The 21,270-nt window shown below is 42.0% G+C and overlaps 1 protein-coding gene across 1 annotated transcript in view; it reads left to right on the top strand.

The window, feature by feature from the left end:
• Positions 1-21,270, top strand: part of LOC149444247 (receptor-type tyrosine-protein phosphatase beta-like) — a 162,798-nt gene that overhangs the window by 114,256 nt on the left and 27,272 nt on the right. The window contains exons 33-35 of the mRNA XM_089654758.1: positions 7,108-7,155; positions 10,420-10,431; positions 10,512-10,602. Coding sequence (XP_089510884.1) covers positions 7,108-7,155; positions 10,420-10,431; positions 10,512-10,602 — 151 coding nt within the window. The remainder of the gene's footprint in view (positions 1-7,107; positions 7,156-10,419; positions 10,432-10,511; positions 10,603-21,270) is intronic.

Below are 21,270 nucleotides of genomic sequence, written 5' to 3' on the forward strand. Positions count from 1 at the left end.
CTGGCATTTTTTATAAACTCAAAAAATGCTAGAAAAAAAGTTAGCATTTTATTAGCATTTTTACAATACATGAAGGAAAAAAAACACTCGAAAAAAGTTGTTAATAGCGTTTAGAAATGTTTAGGATCATTTGGTGTTTTTTTTTCTTTAGGGAGGAAAAAAAGCTGTTAGGACTGTTTAGTGTTTTTTTTCTGCTGGAAAAACACTTCCAAAAACTCTACAAAAACTATTTTTTTTCTGCTCCTAAACGCTGAAGCTTGAAAAATGCTTCCAGCATAAAATAGTGTGCATGAACACATAGGATATCACATTTAGCTTTTAGAAAAGAAAATGCTCATTAAGCTTCTAGGAGCTTAACAAAAAATGCTAATATGCATGGAACCTTAGGCTCCATGCACACTAGCGTTTTTTTCTAAGCTCAAAAAACACTGGATAAAAGAACGCGGGTAATAGCAAGGTTTTAAATATTTTAGTAGCGCTTAGGAGTGTTAGCGTTTTATTATCGTTTTTACAGTACATGTAGGGAGGGAAAAAAAGCTGTTAGGACCGTTTAGTGTTTTTTTTCTGCTGGAAAAACACTTCCAAAAACTCTACAAAAACAATTTTTTTCTGCTCCTAAACACTGAAGCTGGAAAAACACTGCTAGCCTAAATAATGTGCATGGACACCTAGGACAACGCTATTTAGCTTCTAGGAGCAGAAAAAAAACTGCTGATAACAGCTTTTAGGAGCTTAAAAAAAGCTAGTGTGCATGGAGCCTAAAAGTGCTTGTAAACCTCAGAAATGAAATATGGACAAAGCACATCCTTCTCTAGTGTGTTCTTGTCTCAATCCACAGCACTAAGTGTCATTTCTGTCTGCTGCTTTGTTCCTCTGCTATCAGCTTGAATCACTTCTGGCAAGAAGTACTAACCACTAAACAGCAGTGCTTCCCAAAATTGAGATGGCATTTCAGTCTAGGAAGTAGCTGCTGGATCACTGAATGATTCCGAAACAAAGATGGCACCCTCCTCCTGGAGAGAAAAGCAGAAGAAGACATTGGGGTAGAGTGCAAAATCTGGTGCAGCTGTGCATGGTAGCCAATCAGCTTCTAACTTCAGATTTTTCAATTAACCACTTTCCGTCCAGCCCGTGTATATAAACGGCCTTCCCGCCCCCTGCTTGTGTGCGCTCCCTGGGAGCGTGCAGCACCGCGATCCTATGCCCACTGTGTCCTCCGGACACAGTGGAACACCGATTGCTGTACGGGACCTCTGTGCGAGGTGCCGATCATGTGATCACTGATTGGCCAATCAGTGATCACATGAAGGGTAGTGAGCAAGATGTCGCTTCTGACATCATTGCTTACTACGTGTGAAATCTGAAAATAATCACAGAGGTCACATGGTACAAGGCTATTCACAAAAGCCTTGTACCATGTGACAAACTGTGACCAATCACAGCTCACACAGTATTTTTCAGTGGCTGCAGGAATGCAGCCAGAGAAAAGGAGAAATGATTGCTTTTACAGCCTTTATGGGTGTAAAAGCAATCAGTGTAAAAAAAAAATCTTCATAACCCCCCACAAGTAGTACAGTGTCACCATGGTGAAACTGTACTGCTAGGGTGACAGTATGTAAAAAAACCCCATAACTAATAATATAAAAAAACAAAATAAAAATGTAAAACATTTTTTTTAACTTATTAATTAAACTAATTTGGGCTATTTTTTGTTTTACTAAACAGATAACGGAATACATTTTGGCCAAGATTTATGAAGAAAGATTATTTATTTGCAAGATTTATAAGAAAAACACTTTTTTTTAAAAAAATTTGTGGATTTTCATTTATATAACAAAAAAAATAAAAAACCCAGTGGTGAATAAATACCACCAAAATAAAGCTTTACCTGTCTCAAAAAAATGCTAAAAAGTTCATATGGGTACAGTGTTGCATGACCGCGCAATTGTCATTCAAAGTGTAACAGCGCTGAAATCTGAAAATTGGCCTGGGCAGGAAGGGGGTGAAAGTGTCCGGACTTGAAGTGGTTAAGCTTCAGGAATAAAAGCTGGAAGCTGATTGGTTACTATGCAGAGCTGCTCCAGCTTTTAAACTCTCCGGTTTCAGTAACTCAACCCCCATTGTCAGAGGGATTGCTGCGATCTGTTAGATGCAATTACACTCGGAAGTCTTACACTTTCTGTATATATTACAAAATAAAATATTTTTTTCCACTTCAGACTAGGTAAGGGGTGTATTTAAAAAACGATGCAGCCTAGCAATTCACCACTAGAGGGGAGACTAACATAGGAAATTGCAGGTTGGCCTTAAATACCAAGTGACGTCCTACTTTGTCTTTAAATGTCTGCATAGCCCATTGAGTTGTTTAAAATGTGGTTTAAAAAAATGTTTAGGTGTTTTTTTTTTTTTTTTTTAGCATAGTTTATTGTTATCGTATGCATGTTCTTTTCCATGTGTGTGTATCTGATTAGTATTTGTGTACTATCCTTCCTTTTCATTTTATCTGCTTTTTTTTGCCTCTGCAAAAATGCAATATAACAAGGTAGTTGAAAGGAGCCTCTGTTACCTTCAGGAGACATTAAAAGCTCATTCCACCATTCCATTCCACCATTGCACCAATGGTATGCGTAGCGCTGTACTTCACTTAAAGTGGTTGTAAACCTTAGCAGGGCCGGTGCTTCCACTAGGCAAACTAGGCAGCTGCCTAGGGCTTACTTCCACCTAGGGCAGTGATGGCGAACCTTTTCGAGCCCGAGTGCCCAAACTGCAACCCAAAACCAACTTATTTCTTTCAAAGTGCCAACACTGCAATGAAACCTGAATATCGAGCTTTTGGTTTAGAAAAAACAACTTGTACAGTAGTGCAAACTAATTAACAGTACAGGGATGACCAGAGACTGCGGACACAGTACAGGGATGACCAGAGACTGCAGACACAGTACAGGAGATGGCCAGAGACTGCGGACACAGTACAGGAGATGACCAGAGACTGCGGACACAGTACAGGGATGACCAGAGACTGCGGACACAGTACAGGAGATGGCCAGAGACTGCGGACAGTACAGGGATGACCAGAGACTGCGGACACAGTACAGGGATGGCCAGAGACTGCGGACACAGTACAGGGATGACCAGAGACTGCGGACATAGTACAGGAGATGACCAGAGACTGCGGACACAGTACAGGGATGACCAGAGACTGCAGACACAGTACAGGGATGACCAGAGACTGCAGACACAGTACAGGGATGACCAGAGACTGCGGACAGTACAGGAGATGACCAGAGACTGCGGACACAGTACAGGAGATGACCAGAGACTGCGGACACAGTACAGGAGATGACCAGAGACTGCGAACAGTACAGAAGATGACCAGAGACTGCGGACAGTACAGGAGATGACCAGAGACTGCGGACAGTACAGGGATGACCAGAGACTGCGGACACAGTACAGGGATGACCAGAGACTGCGGACAGTACAGGGATGACCAGAGACTGCGGACACAGTACAGGAGATGACCAGAGACTGCGGACACAGTACAGGGATGACCAGTGACTGCGGACAGTACAGGGATGACCAGAGACTGCGGAAAGTACAGGAGATGACCAGAGACTGCGGACAGTACAGGGATGACCAGAGACTGCGGACACAGTACAGGGATGACCAGAGACTGCGGACACAGTACAGGGATGACCAGAGACTGCGGACAGTACAGGGATGACCAGAGACTGCGGACACAGTACAGGAGATGACCAGAGACTGCGGACACAGTACAGGGATGACCAGTGACTGCGGACAGTACAGGGATGACCAGAGACTGCGGAAAGTACAGGAGATGACCAGAGACTGCGGACAGTACAGGAGATGACCAGAGACTGCGGACAGTACAGGAGATGACCAGAGACTGCGGACAGTACAGGAGATGACCAGAGACTGCGGACAGTACAGGAGATGACCAGAGACTGCGGACAGTACAGGAGATGACCAGAGACTGCGGACAGTACAGGAGATGACCAGAGACTGCGGACACAGTACAGGAGATGACCAGAGACTGCGGACACAGTACAGGAGATGACCAGAGACTGCGAACAGTACAGAAGATGACCAGAGACTGCGGACAGTACAGGAGATGACCAGAGACTGCGGACAGTACAGGGATGACCAGAGACTGCGGACACAGTACAGGAGATGACCAGAGACTGCGGACAGTACAGGAGATGACCAGAGACTGCGGACACAGTACAGGAGATGACCAGAGACTGCGGACACAGTACAGGAGATGACCAGAGACTGCGGACACAGTACAGGAGATGACCAGAGACTGCGGACACAGTACAGGAGATGACCAGAGACTGCGGACAGTACAGGGATGACCAGAGACTGCGGACACAGTACAGGGATGACCAGAGACTGCGGACAGTACAGAAGATGACCAGAGACTGCGGACAGTACAGGAGATGACCAGAGACTGCGGACAGTACAGGGATGACCAGAGACTGCGGACACAGTACAGGGATGACCAGAGACTGCGGACAGTACAGGGATGACCAGAGACTGCGGACACAGTACAGGAGATGACCAGAGACTGCGGACACAGTACAGGGATGACCAGTGACTGCGGACAGTACAGGGATGACCAGAGACTGCGGAAAGTACAGGAGATGACCAGAGACTGCGGACAGTACAGGGATGACCAGAGACTGCGGACAGTACAGGGATGACCAGAGACTGCGGACATAGTACAGGGATGACCAGTGACTGCGGACAGTACAGGGATGACCAGAGACTGCGGACAGTACAGGGATGACCAGAGACTGCGGACACAGTACAGGGATGACCAGAGACTGCGGACACAGTACAGGGATGACCAGAGACTGCGGACACAGTACAGGAGATGACCAGAGACTGCGGACAGTACAGGAGATGACCAGAGACTGCGGACAGTACAGGGGATGACCAGAGACTGCGGACAGCACAGGGATGACCAGAGACTGCGGACAGCACAGGGATGACCAGAGACTGCGGACAGCACAGGGATGACCAGAGACTGCGGACAGCACAGGGATGACCAGAGACTGCGGACAGCACAGGGATGACCAGAGACTGCGGACAGCACAGGGATGACCAGAGACTGCGGACAGCACAGGGATGACTGCTGACCTTTGGGGAGGGAGGGGGAGCGGGTACCTGAATTTGACAGGTACCCGCTCTTACTTCCGCAGAGTTTTTTTTTTTATCTTACCTGTTCCTTTATCCAGCCGCGCATTGTCTTCCCGGCTTCTGTAGTGTGGGCGGACAGCCGGATGCCCAGTGCGCATGCGCGAGAAGCGCTGCGCTTTGTGATTGGTCCGGCGGCTTCTGGGATCTGTCATGTGTCCCAGGTACCGCCTTACCATTCACAAAGAGCACTGCTTCTTGTGCATGCGCACTTGGGACCCGGCTGTCACGCACACTACAGCCGGGAAGACAGCGCGCCGCTGGATTCTCCTGGCGTGCCCACAGATAAGGCTCGGCGTGCCGGCTGTGGCACGCGTGCTACGGGTTCGCCATCACTGACCTAGGGGCTCCAGGGTGCAGCACAGGATGGCACTCTCTTTGTGTGGAACGCCGCCACGTCATGAAAGATCCTTCAGCTGAGGGGAGGGACTGCAGAGGGGAGGAAGAAAAGACAGAGGAAGATGCCGGGTGTCTGGGGCCAGTGTGGCAGCTGAGCTTCTGCTCCTTCCAGTGTTCCTCTCAGACTCTGTCCCTTACTACAAGCTGGCTGGTGGCTGCTGATCACTGTGGAATTCCAGCCCTTCTCTTCCCATTCATTAGCGTAGGTAGAGCTACGCCTGCGGAGAAAGGTGATGTCTGACTCTGATGTCTCATGTCTGTGTGAGTGTGACCCGGCCAGCCATCCATCCATCACATGTGCAATGTGTCAGTGAGTGATGACCTCATCACAATTCCATAGCCTGCTCTTCTAGTGTCTGCTGATCTGTGTCAGTGTTGGTGGGGGTGTGTTGTGTCGGATCTGTCACTGTGTGGGATCACTCCGTTCAGATGCTTGCTGTCACAGCGTTTTATCTCCCCCCCATTGCCTGGGGAATTCCAACCTGGGATCTGTCAGAGTGTGGATCCATCATCCTCCACTCACTGCAACTGTCACCCTGCCACTGCCAGCCACAGATACAGTCCATCCGTGACACTGATTTTGTCTTTAACATTGGTGCTGGTGGCATCTTATGGCACTTATTTTTGCAAATTAAAAGAAATTTAGCAGTTCCATTTATTTATTTTATTGGGGGGCGCAAGTAGCTGGTCTTGCCTAGGACGCAAAATAGTGTAGCACCAGCCCTGTACCTCGGACATGAAATATGAGCACTAAGCGTCATTTCTATTAGCTGCTTCATTCCTCTGCTATCAGCATGAGTCACTTCTGCCACCAAGGGAAAAATGGTGACAGGGGTCACTTGGTTTTCCTGACACCAAGGGAAAAATGGTGACAGGGGTCACTTGGTTTTCCTGACACCAAGGGAAAAATGGTGACAGGGGTCACTTGGTTTTCCTGACACCAAGGGAAAAATGGTGATAGGGGAGGGCACAGTCTCAGCTGTGTTCTTGTGTGCTCTGTGAAGGGGGTGTGTGTCCCTTCCCTCCAATCAGCTTTCAGAGGTCTCACTGATGTAACTTCAGCTCCCTACCCCCTGCTTTTCAGAGCTGAGAGATCCTGTGTCAATTCTGCACTTTAAATGGATGTAGGGAAAATATTGTAGCAGATAAACAGGTACAACTTGTATAGGATTTGTTTCATCTCTAAGGCCAGTCACTTCACTGGGTAAATGTGAGGATTTACAAACACTTTCATTTTACTAAAATGTTGACATTTCAACAAAATACACCAATTTTTAAGTGAAGACTTCGCTCCTCACTAGTGCCAAAGAGAGTTGGCTCATCTTTGCTGTTACAGCATACATTGTAAACTAAACCAGCTAAACCCTGTAAGACCTTTTCCTTTACCTTCATTGGAATATCAGCAACTACTGCATCTGGGCTCATGAACATGCATTTTCCTTGCTGGAGGGTTTCGGTATAAATACATGTTTTCTGTTTGGTCTATTACAGGAAAGTAAACAGAACGAAAGAGAATGGCGTCTCCTTCTCAAATGTTCAGTAAGTTTGCTTCTTGTGTGTATTTCATAGATTGCATTTCATCGATAAAAGTTACTCGTGATATGATTGCCACATGATCCAACTGAGAGCCATTGGGTACGAGGCATAAACATGCCTGCTTAGCCAGGGTGAGCATGCGTGTTTATTAAATGATCGAATTTCAGAAGTATTGTTGGAGATCCTGATCTTTTCTATTGGTACCTTAGAGCGGAACTTTACTCAGAACAACTTAATAAAAAATTAGGTTCCTTAGCAAGGAAAATACATTCCACATTAATAATTATTCTACCAAAATTAGTGTGTGCTATAAATTGCCTTCAGCATTGTTCCTGTGTCTTCTTGCTGCCATTTTGCTGAAACCCAGAGCCCCTGAGCAGCAGTAAATCTTTAGGCTGTCAACAGATCGGCCTCTTCAAATTTGGCACAGTGTAAAAAAATAGAAAGCCTCTGAGTATGTGCAGAGCAGGGTGAGACAGAGTATTACTGGATTTTACACAGTATAGGCACTTATTTTTAATGTTTTATATAACTATACCTGCAAAAGGGGCAAACCTGAAGTGATCTCGCAAAAATCTTAATTTTCTGAACAAAGTTCCACTTTAAAATGTTACTAAACCCACATCCGTAAAATCAGTCTGTATACAGTGCCTTGAAAAAGTATTCATACCCCTTGAAATTTTTCATTTTGTCATGTTACAACCAAAAACGTAAATGTATATTTTTGGGATTGTATGTGATAGACCAACACAAAGTGGCACTTAATTGTGAAGTGGAAGGAAAATGATAAATGGTTTTTGAAAATTTTTGACTTGTTATACTCACTGTGGAACCTAAGGGGTTAATCCACAGCATTGTGTAGAAAGGATGTTTGGACCTTTCTTCTTTGATCCTCCCCTTCTTTTACTGTCCCCAATCTATCTGCTGATAGAACAGAGCCTTGGGAGCAAGCTGCACATGCTCAATTTGGTATGTATTTCTAGAGAGTTTTTTTTCTTCTTGGGAGAGTGCATATGATCAGCACAGGACCAATCAGTACTATCCAGATAGAGGGTCAGGGGTCCTGCAGCCTCATAGGACAATCAATCCCTCCTTTCTTTTTCTTTTTTTCTCTTTCTGTCTCTCTCTCTCCCTTCTTTCTTTCTTTCTTTCCTTTCTTTCTTTCTTTTTCTCTTTTCTTTTTCTCTTTTCTTGTTCTCTTTTCTTTTCCTCTTTTCTTTTTCTTGTTCATCTTTATTTCCCTCATTTCTTTTTCTTTCTTTCCTTCCTTTATTTTTCTTTTTCTCCTTTCTTTCCCTCCTTTCTTTTTTTCCTTTCTTTCCCTCCTTTTATTTTTTTTTTCCTTTCTTTCTCTCCTTTTATTTTTTCCTTTCTTTCCTTTCTTTTTCTCCTTTCTTTCCCTCCTTTCCTTTCTTTTTCTCCTTTCTTTTTCTTTTTCTCCTTTCTTTCCCTCCTTTCTTTTTCTCCTTTATTTCCCTCCTTTCTTTTTCTATTTCTCCTTTATATCCCTCCTTTCTTTTTCTTTTTCTTCTTTCTTTCCCTCCTTTCTGTTTTTTCCTTTCTTTTTTTCCTTTCTTTCCCTCCTTTTATTGTTTTTCCTTTCTTTCCTTTCTTTTTCTCCTTTCTTTCCCTCCTTTCTTTTTCTTTTTCTCCTTTCTTTCCCTCCTTTATTTCCCTCCTTTCCTTTTCTTTTTCTCCTTTATATCCCTCCTTTCTTTTTCTTTCCCTCCTTTATTTTTCTTTTTCTCCTTTCTCTCCCTCCTTTCTTTCCCTCCTTTATTTCCCTCCTTTCTTTTTCTTTTTCTCCTTTATATCCCTCCTTTCTTTTTCTTTTTCTCCTTTCTTTCCCTCCTTTCTGTTTTTCCTTTCTTTCCCTCCTTTCTGTTTTTCCTTTCTTTCCCTCCTTTTATTTTTTTTCCTTTCTTTCCCTCCTTTTATTTTTTTTCCTTTCTTTCCTTTCTTTTTCTCCTTTCTTTCCTTTCTTTTTCTCCTTACTTTCCCTACTTTCTTTTTCTTTCCCTTCTTTATTTTTCTTTTTCTGCTTTCCTTCCCTCCTTTCTTTTTCTCCTTTATTTCCCTCCTTTCCTTTTCTATTTCTCCTTTATATCCCTCCTTTCCTTTTCTATTTCTCCTTTATATCCCACCTTTCTCTTTCTTTCCCTCCTTTATTTTTCTTTTTTTCCTTTCTTTCCCTCCTTTTTTTCTTTTTCTCCTTTCTTTTCCTCCTTTCTTTTTCTTTTTCTCCTTAATTTCCCTCCTTTCTTTTTCTTTCCCTCCTTTTTTTCCCTCCTTTCTTTTTCTTTCCCTCCTTTTTTTTCCCTCCTTTCTTTTTCTTTCCCTCCTTTCTTTTTCTTTTTCTTCGTTATTTCCCTCCTTTCTTTTTCACCTTTCTCTTTGTTTCCTTCCTTTCTTTTTCTTTCCATCCTTTCTTTCATGCTACAAAAAAAAAAAAAATAACATATAAAATTGTAAAAAATTAAATAAAAATAAAAACCTACTGACACTAGTGGCGGAATTACCAGGGTCGCAAAGGTTGTTCTTGCGACCAGGCCCTGGCGTTCCACCACCAGGCTCCCGAGGAAAGGGTCCCCGGGCTTTAGGCTGCTCAGTCCAAAATGCCTGGGCCTATTTTTTGTCCCACTTCAGGCCTGGAGACCAGATATAGTGAATGCAGGGTCCGGGGATACAAGATATAGTGAATGCAGGGTCCGGGGAGACCGAATATAGTGAATGCAGGATCCAGGGAGACCAGATATAGTGAATGCAGGGTCTGGGGAGACCAGATATAGTGAATGCGGGGTCCTGGGAGACCAGATATAGTGAATGCAGGGTCCGGGGAGACCAGATATAGTGAATGCAGGGTCCGGGGAGACCAGATATAGTGAATGCGGGGTCCTGGGAGACCAGATATAGTGACTGCAGGGTCCGGGGAGACCGGATATAGTGAATGCAGGGTCCGGGGAGAGCGGATATAGTGAATGCGGGGTCCGGGGAGAGCGGATATAGTGAATGCAGGGTCCTGGGAGGCCAGATATAGTGACTGCAGGGTTCTGGGTTTAGCAACACTTTAACATTGCCCATAAGCCACTCCATTGTCCTATTGTCATATGCAGTATGTTGTATATAGCATTTCAGGCTGGATTATGTAATGTACAGTATATGTATACAGTATAGCATACCTAAACATAGTATATACTATATATTGTAGTTTTTTTTTAATTTATGCTCAAAGTGTTTACTAAAACTTTTTCTTATTTCTTCCTAAAGGAGTGTGAAAACGTAAGTAGTTGTTTTTGGGTTAAAATTTTATTTAAAGTGCCTTTTATCTTGTTTCTGACACCCTTTCCTTTACTTATTAGGGCATCTCTAGCCATGAGCACAGCGAACTTCCCCAAACATTTTGAAAAGCAGCACGCTGACTGTAACCTGGGATTCAGTGCAGAGTATGAGGTACGTTGTGGTTATTCATCGAGGACTTTTCATTATTTACAGAACTCCATTAGCATCTCTGGCCTACTTCATATCAAATAGTGTGACTAGGCCCAAACCTCTAGTAGCTTCCTTGTTTTTTTGCCAGGGCCATGAGCTGAACTCCATGAAAACTGCTAAAGGCATCACTGAAATACATATATGGGATTTGAGGAGGGATTTGTATTTTTGTCCATCCATTCTTGAGATTTACACAGCTCTTCCACACAACACAGCTAGCCTGATGTTTTCTCTGCTGCAAATAAGCAGCACAGCTTGGTCACCTCTCCGTCTTCTGCCTGTAACTGGACAGTGAAGGAGCAGCGAACTGATGGGCTCATCCCTCTACTCTTTCCTCCTCTTAGAATGGTTTGTGTCAGCACATGTGCATACACCACACCTGATTGGGTCTTAGTGGTGCCCCTCTTTGTCTGAGTTTTACTGTACAGGACATTATGAGAGGCTGGTACCGAGCTATATTAAAATAGTTGTAAACCTCAGACTTGAAATAAGAACAAAGCATATCCCTCTATAGTGTGTACTTTTCTCAATCCAGAGCAATAAGTGTCATTTCTGTCTGCTGCCTCCTTCCTATGCTATCAGCATGAGTCAATTTTGATGCGTTTTCCTGACACCAAGAGAAAAATGGTGACAGGGGAGGGACCTCCAGCAGATTGTTTCTGTGTGAAGGGGGGTGTGTCCCTTCCCTCCAATCAGCTCTCAGAGCTCTCCTCCCTATGCTCTGAAGAGTGTAATTTCATAGTTCCATAGTTAGTCTGGCTGAAAAAAAGACAAAAGTCCATCCAGTTCAACCATTAAAAAAAAAAAAAAGAGTCCTATACCCACAGTTGATCTAGAGGAAGGCAAAAAAACCCAGCAAAGCAAGATCCGATTTGTCCTGCAGGGAAATAAATTCCTTCCTGATCCCCCCGAGAGGCAATCGGATATTCCCTGGATAAACTTTAAGTATAAATGTTAGTATCCAGTTGTATTCTGTGTATCTAAGAAATAATCCAGGACTTTTTTGAAGCAATCCACTGAGCTGGCCACAACCAACTCTTGAGGAAGTCTGTTCCGCATTTTCACAGCTCTCACTGTGAAGAAACCTTTCCGTGTTTGGAGATTACATTTCTTTTCCTCCAGACGTTAAAGAGTGCCCCCTTGTCCTCTGTGATGACTTCAGGTTGAATAACTCTACACCGAGTTCACTATATGAAGCACTGATGTATTTATACATGGAGATTATATCCCCCCTTATGTATTATACATGGAGATCATATCCCCCTTATGTATTATACATGGAGATCATATCCCCCCTTATGTATTATACATGGATATCATATCCCCCCTTATGTATTATACATGGAGATCATATCCCCCCTTATGTATTATACATGGAGATCATATCCCTCCTTATGTATTATACATGGAGATCATATCCCCCCTTATGTATTATACATAGAGATCATATCCCCCCTTATGTATTATACATGGAGATCATATCCCCCCTTATGTATTATACATGGAGATCATATCCCCCCTTATGTATTATACATGGAGATCATATCCCCCCTTATGTATTATACATGGTGATCATATCCCCCTTATGTATTATACATGGAGATCATATCCCCCCTTATTTATTATACATGGTGATCATATCCCCCTCATGTATTATACATGGAGATCATATCCCCCCTTATGTATTATACATGGAGATCATATCCCCCTTTATGTATTATACATGGAGATCATATCCCCCCTTACGTATTACACATGGAGATCATATCCCCCCTTATGTATTATACATGGAGATCATATCCCCCCTTATGTATTATACATGGAGATCATATCCCCCTTATGTATTATACATGGAGATCATATCCCCCCTTATGTATTATACATGGTGATCATATCCCCCTTATGTATTATACATGGAGATCATATCCCCCCTTATTTATTATACATGGTGATCATATCCCCCTCATGTATTATACATGGAGATCATATCCCCCCTTATGTATTATACATGGAGATCATATCCCCCTTTATGTATTATACATGGAGATCATATCCCCCCTTATGTATTACACATGGAGATCATATCCCCCCTTATGTATTATACATGGAGATCATATCCCCCCTTATGTATTATACATGGAGATCATATTCCCCCTTATGTATTATACATGGAGATCATATCCCCCACTTATATATTATACATGGTGATCATATCCCCCCTTATGTATTATACATGGAGATCATATCCCCCCTTATGTATTATACATGGAGATCATATCCCCCTTATGTATTATACATGGAGATCATATCCCCCCTTATGTATTATACATGGAGATCATATCTCCCCTTATGTATTATACATGGAGATCATATCCCCCCTTATGTATTATACATGGTGATCATATCCCCCCCCTTATGTATTATACATGGAGATCATATCCCCCCTTATGTAATATACATGGTGATCATATCCCCCTTATGTATTATACATGGAGATCATATCCCCCCCCTTATGTATTATACATGGAGATCATATCCCCCCTTATGTATTATACATGGAGATTATATCCCCCCTTATGTATTATACATGGAGATCATATCCCCCCTTATGTATTATACATGGTGATCATATCCCCCCTTATGTATTATACATGGAGATCATATCCCCCCTTATGTATTATACATGGTGATCATATCCCCCTTATGTATTATACATGGAGATCATATCCCCCCTTATTTATTATACATGGTGATCATATCCCCCTCATGTATTATACATGGAGATCATATCCCCCCTTATGTATTATACATGGAGATCATATCCCCCTTTATGTATTATACATGGAGATCATATCCCCCCTTACGTATTACACATGGAGATCATATCCCCCCTTATGTATTATACATGGTGATCATATCCCCCTTATGTATTATACATGGAGACCCTATCCCCCCTTATGTATTATACATGGAGATCATATCCCCCTTATGTATTATACATGGAGATCATATCCCCCCTTATGTATTATACATGGAGATCATATTCCCCCTTATGTATTATACATGGAGATCATATCCCCCACTTATATATTATACATGGTGATCATATCCCCCCTTATGTATTATACATGGTGATCATATCCCCCTTATGTATTATACATGGAGACCCTATCCCCCCTTATGTATTATACATGGAGATCATATCCCCCTTATGTATTATACATGGAGATCATATCCCCCCTTATGTATTATACATGGAGATCATATTCCCCCTTATGTATTATACATGGAGATCATATCCCCCACTTATATATTATACATGGTGATCATATCCCCCCTTATGTATTATACATGGTGATCATATCCCCCCTTATGTATTATACATGGAGATCATATCCCCCCTTATGTATTATACATGGAGATCATATCCCCCTTATGTATTATACATGGAGATCATATCCCCCCTTATGTATTATACATGGAGATCATATCTCCCCTTATGTATTATACATGGAGATCATATCCCCCCTTATGTATTATACATGGTGATCATATCCCCCCCTTATGTATTATACATGGAGATCATATCCCCCCTTATGTAATATACATGGTGATCATATCCCCCTTATGTATTATACATGGAGATCATATCCCCCCCCTTATGTATTATACATGGAGATCATATCCCCCTTATGTATTATACATGGAGATCATATCCCCCCTTATGTATTATACATGGTGATCATATCCCCCCTTATGTATTATACATGGAGATCATATCCCCCCTTATGTATTATACATGGAGATCATATCCCCCCTTATGTATTATACATGGAGATCATATCTCCCCTTATGTATTATACATGGAGATCATATCCCCCCCTTATGTATTATACATGGAGATCATATCCCCCCTTATGTATTATACATGGAGATCATATCCCCCCTTATGTATTATACATGGAGATCATATCTCCCCTTATGTATTATACATGGAGATCATATCCCCCCTTATGTATTATACATGGAGATCATATCCCCCTTATGTATTATACATGGAGATCATATCCCCCCTTATGTATTATACATGGAGATTATATCCCCCCTTATGTATTATACATGGAGATCATATCCCCCCTTATGTATTATACATGGAGATCATATCCCCCCTTATGTATTATACATGGAGATCATATCCCCCTTATGTATTATACATGGAGATCATATCCCCCCTTATGTATTATACATGGTGATCATATCCCCCCTTATGTATTATACATGGAGATCATATCCCCCCTTATGTATTATACATGGAGATCATATCCCCCTTATGTATTATACATGGTGATCATATCCCCCCTTATGTATTATACATGGAGATCATATCCCCCCTTATGTATTATACATGGTGATCATATCCCCCCTTATGTATTATACATGGAGATCATATCCCCCCTTATGTATTATACATGGAGATCATATCCCCCCTTATGTATTATACATGGAGATCATATCCCCCCTTATGTATTATACATGGAGATCATATCCCCCCTTATGTATTATACGTGGAGATCATATCCCCCCCTTATGTATTATACATGGAGATCATATCCCCCCTTATGTATTATACGTGGAGATCATATCCCCCCTTATGTATTATACATGGAGATCATATCCCCCTTAATCTCCTCAATAGAGAATACGTTCAGTTCCTCTAATCTTTCCTCATAGCTGAGCTCCTCTATGCCTCCTATCAGTTTGGTTGCCCTTCTCTGTACTTTCTCCAGTTCCCCAATGTTCTTTTTGTGAATTGGTGCCCAAAACTGAACTACATATTCCAGATGAGGTCTTACTAATGATTTGTACCGGGGGAATATGATATCTCTCTCTGGAGTCTATACCTCTGTTAATACAAGAGAGAATTTTGCTCGCTTTAGAAACCGCAGCTTGGCATTGCTGCCATTATTAAGCTTGTGATCTACCGGAACTCCCATTCTCCACCATTGATTCCCCCAGTTGTACCCCCCCCCAGTATGTATGATGCATGCATATTCTTAGCCCCCAAGTGCAGAACCTTACATTTATCAACATTAAATCTCATTTGCCACATAGTTGCCCAATTACACAGAGCATTGAGGTCGGCTTGTAAATTGAAGACATTCTGTAAGGGCATTATTCCACTCCACAGCTTTGTGTCATCTGCAAAGACTGAAATGGGATTTTTAATCTCAAATTTCAGCTCTATCCTATTTTTTCTGAACTCTCAGACAAGCTTTATAAATTCAGAACTTTAAATAGCTGTAGAGAGGGGAGGACCATAGATGAACAGGTACAACTTATGTAGGAGATTTTGTTTCATCTCTGTGTATCACCTGAGGCCAGTCACTTCATTGGGGATATGGAAGGGTTTACAACCACTTTGAGGTATTTTCTCAAGGTGCACAATTACATGGGACTTTTATAAAACCCTGAATCTGAAATTCACATAACATTCTCTGCAGATAAATGATCTAGATGTAAGGGTTTTAAATGACAGTGATTGATTCACCACCAATGAATGTTTGGTGAATGTCACATCCAATGCTTTAGAATAAATGTTTTGTTTTTTTTTAACAAATGCATTATTGCATTATTATTGCCTTATTTTTTTCCAATATCTGCTTGGATTTCAGCTTTAACCACTTCCCGACTGGCCGTTGCATATAAACGGCCGGACGGTGGCAGTGCAGGGTCGGGTGGCCGTTTATAAAGGATCTGGTGCCCGCTGTGTCCTCCGGACACAGTGAAACACCGATCGTCGGACGGGACCTCTGTACGAGGTCCCGATCATGTGATCACTGATTGGCCAATCAGTGATCACATGCAAAGTAGTAAGCAAGATGTCACTTGTGACATTATTGCTTACTACGTGTGAAATCTGTGAATGATCACAGAGGTCACCTGGTACAAGCCTATTCACAACAGCCTTGTACCATGTGACAAGCTGTGACCAATCACAGCTCACTCAGTACTTCTCAATGAGTGCAAGAATGCAGCCAGAGAGAAAGAGAAATGATTGCTTTTACATCCTATATGGGTGTAAAAGCAATGTGTAAAAGAAAAAAAAAAAATCTTCATCACCCCCCACAAGTAGTACAGTGTCATCATGGGGACACTGTACTGCTAGGGTGACAGTATGTAAAAAAATAAATAAAAAATAATAATATAAAAAAATAAAATAAAAATGTAAACAAAATGTTTAAAAATTATAATTTTTGGTTATAAACTAATTTGGATTTTTTTTTTTTTACTAAAAAGATAACGGAATAAATTTTGGCAAAGATTTATGATGAAATATTATTTATTTGCAAAATTTTATTAAAAAAACACTTTTTTTCAAAATTTTTGGACATTTTCATTTACATAGCAAAAAAAATAAAAATCCCAGCGGTGAATAAATACCACCAAAATAAAGCTTTATCTGTCTCAAAAAAATGGTAAAAAATTAATTTGGGTACAGTGTTGCATGACCGCGCAATTGTCATTCAAAGTGTGATAGCGCTGAAAGCTGAAAAATTGCCCTGGTCAGGAAGGGGGTAAAAGTGTCCGGTCTGGAAGTGGTTAAAGAGAATGTATAATGCCATTTTATACTTATTATTTTGTGTTTTTAAAATGTTCAGTGATAATGATTAAATAATGTTTAATTTCCTTTCAAACAGGCGAATCTAAAATAGTTATATTAACAGAGTAGCGCTCTATCACCCTTTAATCCACAGTGTAAAATGATATTCCTATCACTTGGATATGTCAACCAATAAATGACTACATACATCATATGGAATTCATACATTTATTTAATCATCACATTATTTACTTATGTATTTATTTATTTAATAATTGATGTATCTATTGATTTTGTTTTTTCTTTTTTTGTTTATTTATGCATTGGTATTTGATTTTATTGTAGTGAATGTATTTATTTATGAGAATAGAACAAGTGATTGGAATAAAGGGTTACGCTGTGGGTAAAGTGAACCAGAATTCATTGCAGGGAACATCTAAAAATGTTAATTGTGCCTAAGCAATACCCTCAAAAATACAATTGCCTAAGCAATGCCCTCACTTCCCAACATCCGAGGGTGCCTAGGCACTTCTGTGCCTACATGTGGGCGGGGCTTACTGCTCCCAAGTGCAGGGACCCGAAGCATACTCTTGCTAATACCGCCAGTGGTGGGCAGAGGCTGCGGTCACATGATTTTATTATTAAGGCAGTGCTCCCAGTGAGTACAATCCGTATGTTGCTCTTGAATACAGGATGCACACTTCTCATAAGTCCATGCTTGTTCTCCTCCCAAGGCCTCACTACAACTCTTTGTGACTCCCAGGCCAGGTCCCTAGGTACTCTATGCTGTGAGATCAGCCCCAGTATGTGGGGTATCAGTTGCCAGTAAAGGAGCCAAGCATCAAATCCCTTCACTTATAGAGTATTCTGTCTCCCTGGTGACGTCACCCGCTTCCTGACTGGTTTGGCTGCTTAAGCACTTGACCTAACTACAGTGGTCATTAACAATGGCAATATAGCCTCCTTAGGACAGCTTCTCTGCTTGTTAGACCTCTGATAGTAATGTATCTTCTCTAGCTTCTCTTGTCCTCATGAAAAAGGCCTGTTCTTTTACACGCCATGCATGCATCCCTTTATTGACTTCAGACCAGGCAGTTAAACTAAACAAAGTTACTTTATTTTTATTATTATTATAAAGGACTTATATAGCGCAAACAATTTACGCAGCGCTTTACAACATAAGGGCAGACAGTACAATTGCAACAAAAATGAATACAGGAGGGATCAGAGGGCCTCGCTTGTTAGAGCTTACAATCTAAGAGGGAGGGTCGAGAGATACAAAAGGTAATAACTGTGGGGGATGGGCTGATGGACAAAATACATTTATTACAGGTACTTTTATAGTGCCGTCAATTTACGCAGTGCTTTACATATATATATATTGTGCATTCACATCAGTCCCTAACGGGGTGTACAATCTAAGGTCCCTAACTTATATTCATACATACACATACTAGGGCCAATTTAGACAGGATCCAATGAACCTACCAGCATGTCTTTGGAGTGTGGGAGGAAACCCACACAGGCACAGTGAGAACATGCAAACTCCAGGCAGGTGGAGCCGTGGCTGGGATTCGAACCAGTGACCCTAGTACTGCCATGCAGAAGTGCTAACCATTTAGCCACTGTGCCGCCCTACATGTACAGTTGTTAGGTGAGGGCAGGATGGGCCTCTCTGAAGAGATGAGTTTTCAGGGATCGTCTAAAAGTGGACAGAGATGGAGATAGCCGGACACATTGGGGAAGGGAGTTCCAAAGGATGGGAGCGGCTCTGGAGAAATCCTGGAGGCTTGCATGGGAGGAGGTGACAAGGGAGCTAGAGAGCAGGCGGTCTTGGGAGGAACTAAAGTATTTGAAGGTAACAAAGGAACAGTTCTCCATGACGTTTCTTCACGCATTCCTGGCAAAGTTCTTTACATGCCCCCCCGATGTAGAGGTAGTCATATCTTAGGTAATAAAGACCATTAGAAGTCTTCTGCTAGGCAAGAGTCCAATATTAGCAGCAAATCTGCAATTAGTAGCAATAATCCATAGGACATTAATCCTTGACTGGTGGCATAAATCTATATAAGTCACGACTGGTCTCCCGCAAAGAGCGCTAAGCGGCAGAATTACACCTACATCTGAACCAACCGAATCCCCAGGGGACTCAATGAGACCATATTTATATGGTGTGTCCTGCAGTGGGTGGTGTTCCCCTGAAAGGCGTAGGAAAACCTGTCCAGCAGAGTTAACTCTTGCCTCTCAGAATCCACCACCCCCATTGAAATACACAAGCAGGCAAACATCAAAACTGTTAGAAAAAAAAAACAACTAGAAACCTCTTGAGGAACCACCAGCCTCATAAAAAGCCTTGCAGTGTGAGATCTAAGGCTCTGCTGCCTCAGACCGCTAGCCTTAGGAGATCTGTGGTAAGACTTGGCAATTTCACTACTGTGCTGCTTACTGTTCTCCTTGCTGGAGGCTCCGACATGAGGAAGCAAAACCCTGCTTCTATCAGTCACCCCCACACAGTACAGAACTTGGCATGATAAATCAGCAATGGGGAAAGATCAGCAGCAGGTAGACCATAGGCAATACCGCCAACTAGTCCATTGCTCCTCGTCTCCATTTTTTGGGGCGCAACTTCCAGAGTTCAGCACTTTTTAGGTTGATAGAGCACTACATAGCTAACATACTGTATGTACTCACTTAAACCAGTAATTTATGCACTGAATCTTAGAAGTGCGGCTGGTGGCATAGGTTAAAATCATTTTTAATTGAGAATGGATAATATGGGAAATTGTAGTTATTAGACATGAATTATTGAAATTAATATGTCACTTTTACAAGTTGTAACCAGAAGCAGCAGCTCATTGCAGTCTCTGTGACCTCAGAAGGTTCCTTTTAATTGCTGTTGTGGCAAAAATGGACAGCTAAGTGAGAAAGAGGGAATGTTAAAATAAAAAACAAGGCATGAAAGGGCAGGTGATGGACTGCTCGGTCTTCTTCTCTCATTGGTCTTATATGTTCCTATGGCTGCTTTCACACTGATCAGCTTTTCTTCTGTTTTTGAATTTACGTGGAAGAAAATTGCATGATCATTAAATTCTAAGGAACTCTTCACACTGGTCAGTTGTGGATCCGTTGCATTTTTCAAAGTTCTCCAAGCTGCATTTTTGGTACGGTAAAAAAAAAACACACCTCCCCGTTGAAATGAATGGAAAACATATCAAAAATTCAGCAAAAATGCTTCAAAAATATGCCCCTGGTTGCATTTGTTGTGTGTTTTTTGAGTGATGTGTCCTTATTTCACAGGTGCAAAACGCACCGGAAACAAGGCAAAAATGCAGTGAAAATGTGGAAAATCCGCATATGCATTTTTACCGTGTTTCTGCAGTGGAGCATTGTGAAAATAGCTTATGACATGCCCACACCCCACTTCTAGTAGATATGAGACCATCTTAATTGTTCACTCACATTAACCTACCGATAAGCATCCATGCAATGTTAGGCTTTCTTATTGGAAAGCCAAGAATCCTCTGCAAACTGGGTGTCATGGAATAACCCTGTATTAAATGATTGTTTAACCACTTCCTGTCCGGCCCATGTACATAAACGGCCGGACGGGAACAGTGCAGGAGCGAGTTGTCATTCATAAACGGCACCCGCATTTTCAGCCTTTGCACGCTCCTTAGGCGCTCGCGGCACCGCGATACGGTGCCCGTTGTGTCCGGAGAGACAGGACCTCTGTGTGAGGTCCCGATCATGTGATCACTGATTGGCCAATAGTAGTAAGCAAGATGTCACTTCCTGACATCATTGCTTACTAATAGTGAAATCTGTGAATAATCACAGAGGTCACATGGTACAAAGATAATCACAACAGTCTTGTACCATGTGACAAGCTGTGACCAATCACAGCTCTCACAGTATGTCTCAATGGCTGCAAGAATGCAGCCAGAGAGAAGGAGAAAGTATTGCTTTTACAGCCTTTATGGGTGTAAAAGCAATCAGTGTAAAAAAAATAAATCTTCATAACCCCCCAC

The sequence above is a fragment of the Staurois parvus genome, unplaced genomic scaffold (assembly GCF_062004578.1).
Source record: "Staurois parvus isolate SC_StPar_1 unplaced genomic scaffold, SC_StPar_1.0 ptg000796l, whole genome shotgun sequence".
Classification (NCBI taxonomy): Eukaryota; Metazoa; Chordata; class Amphibia; order Anura; family Ranidae; genus Staurois; species Staurois parvus.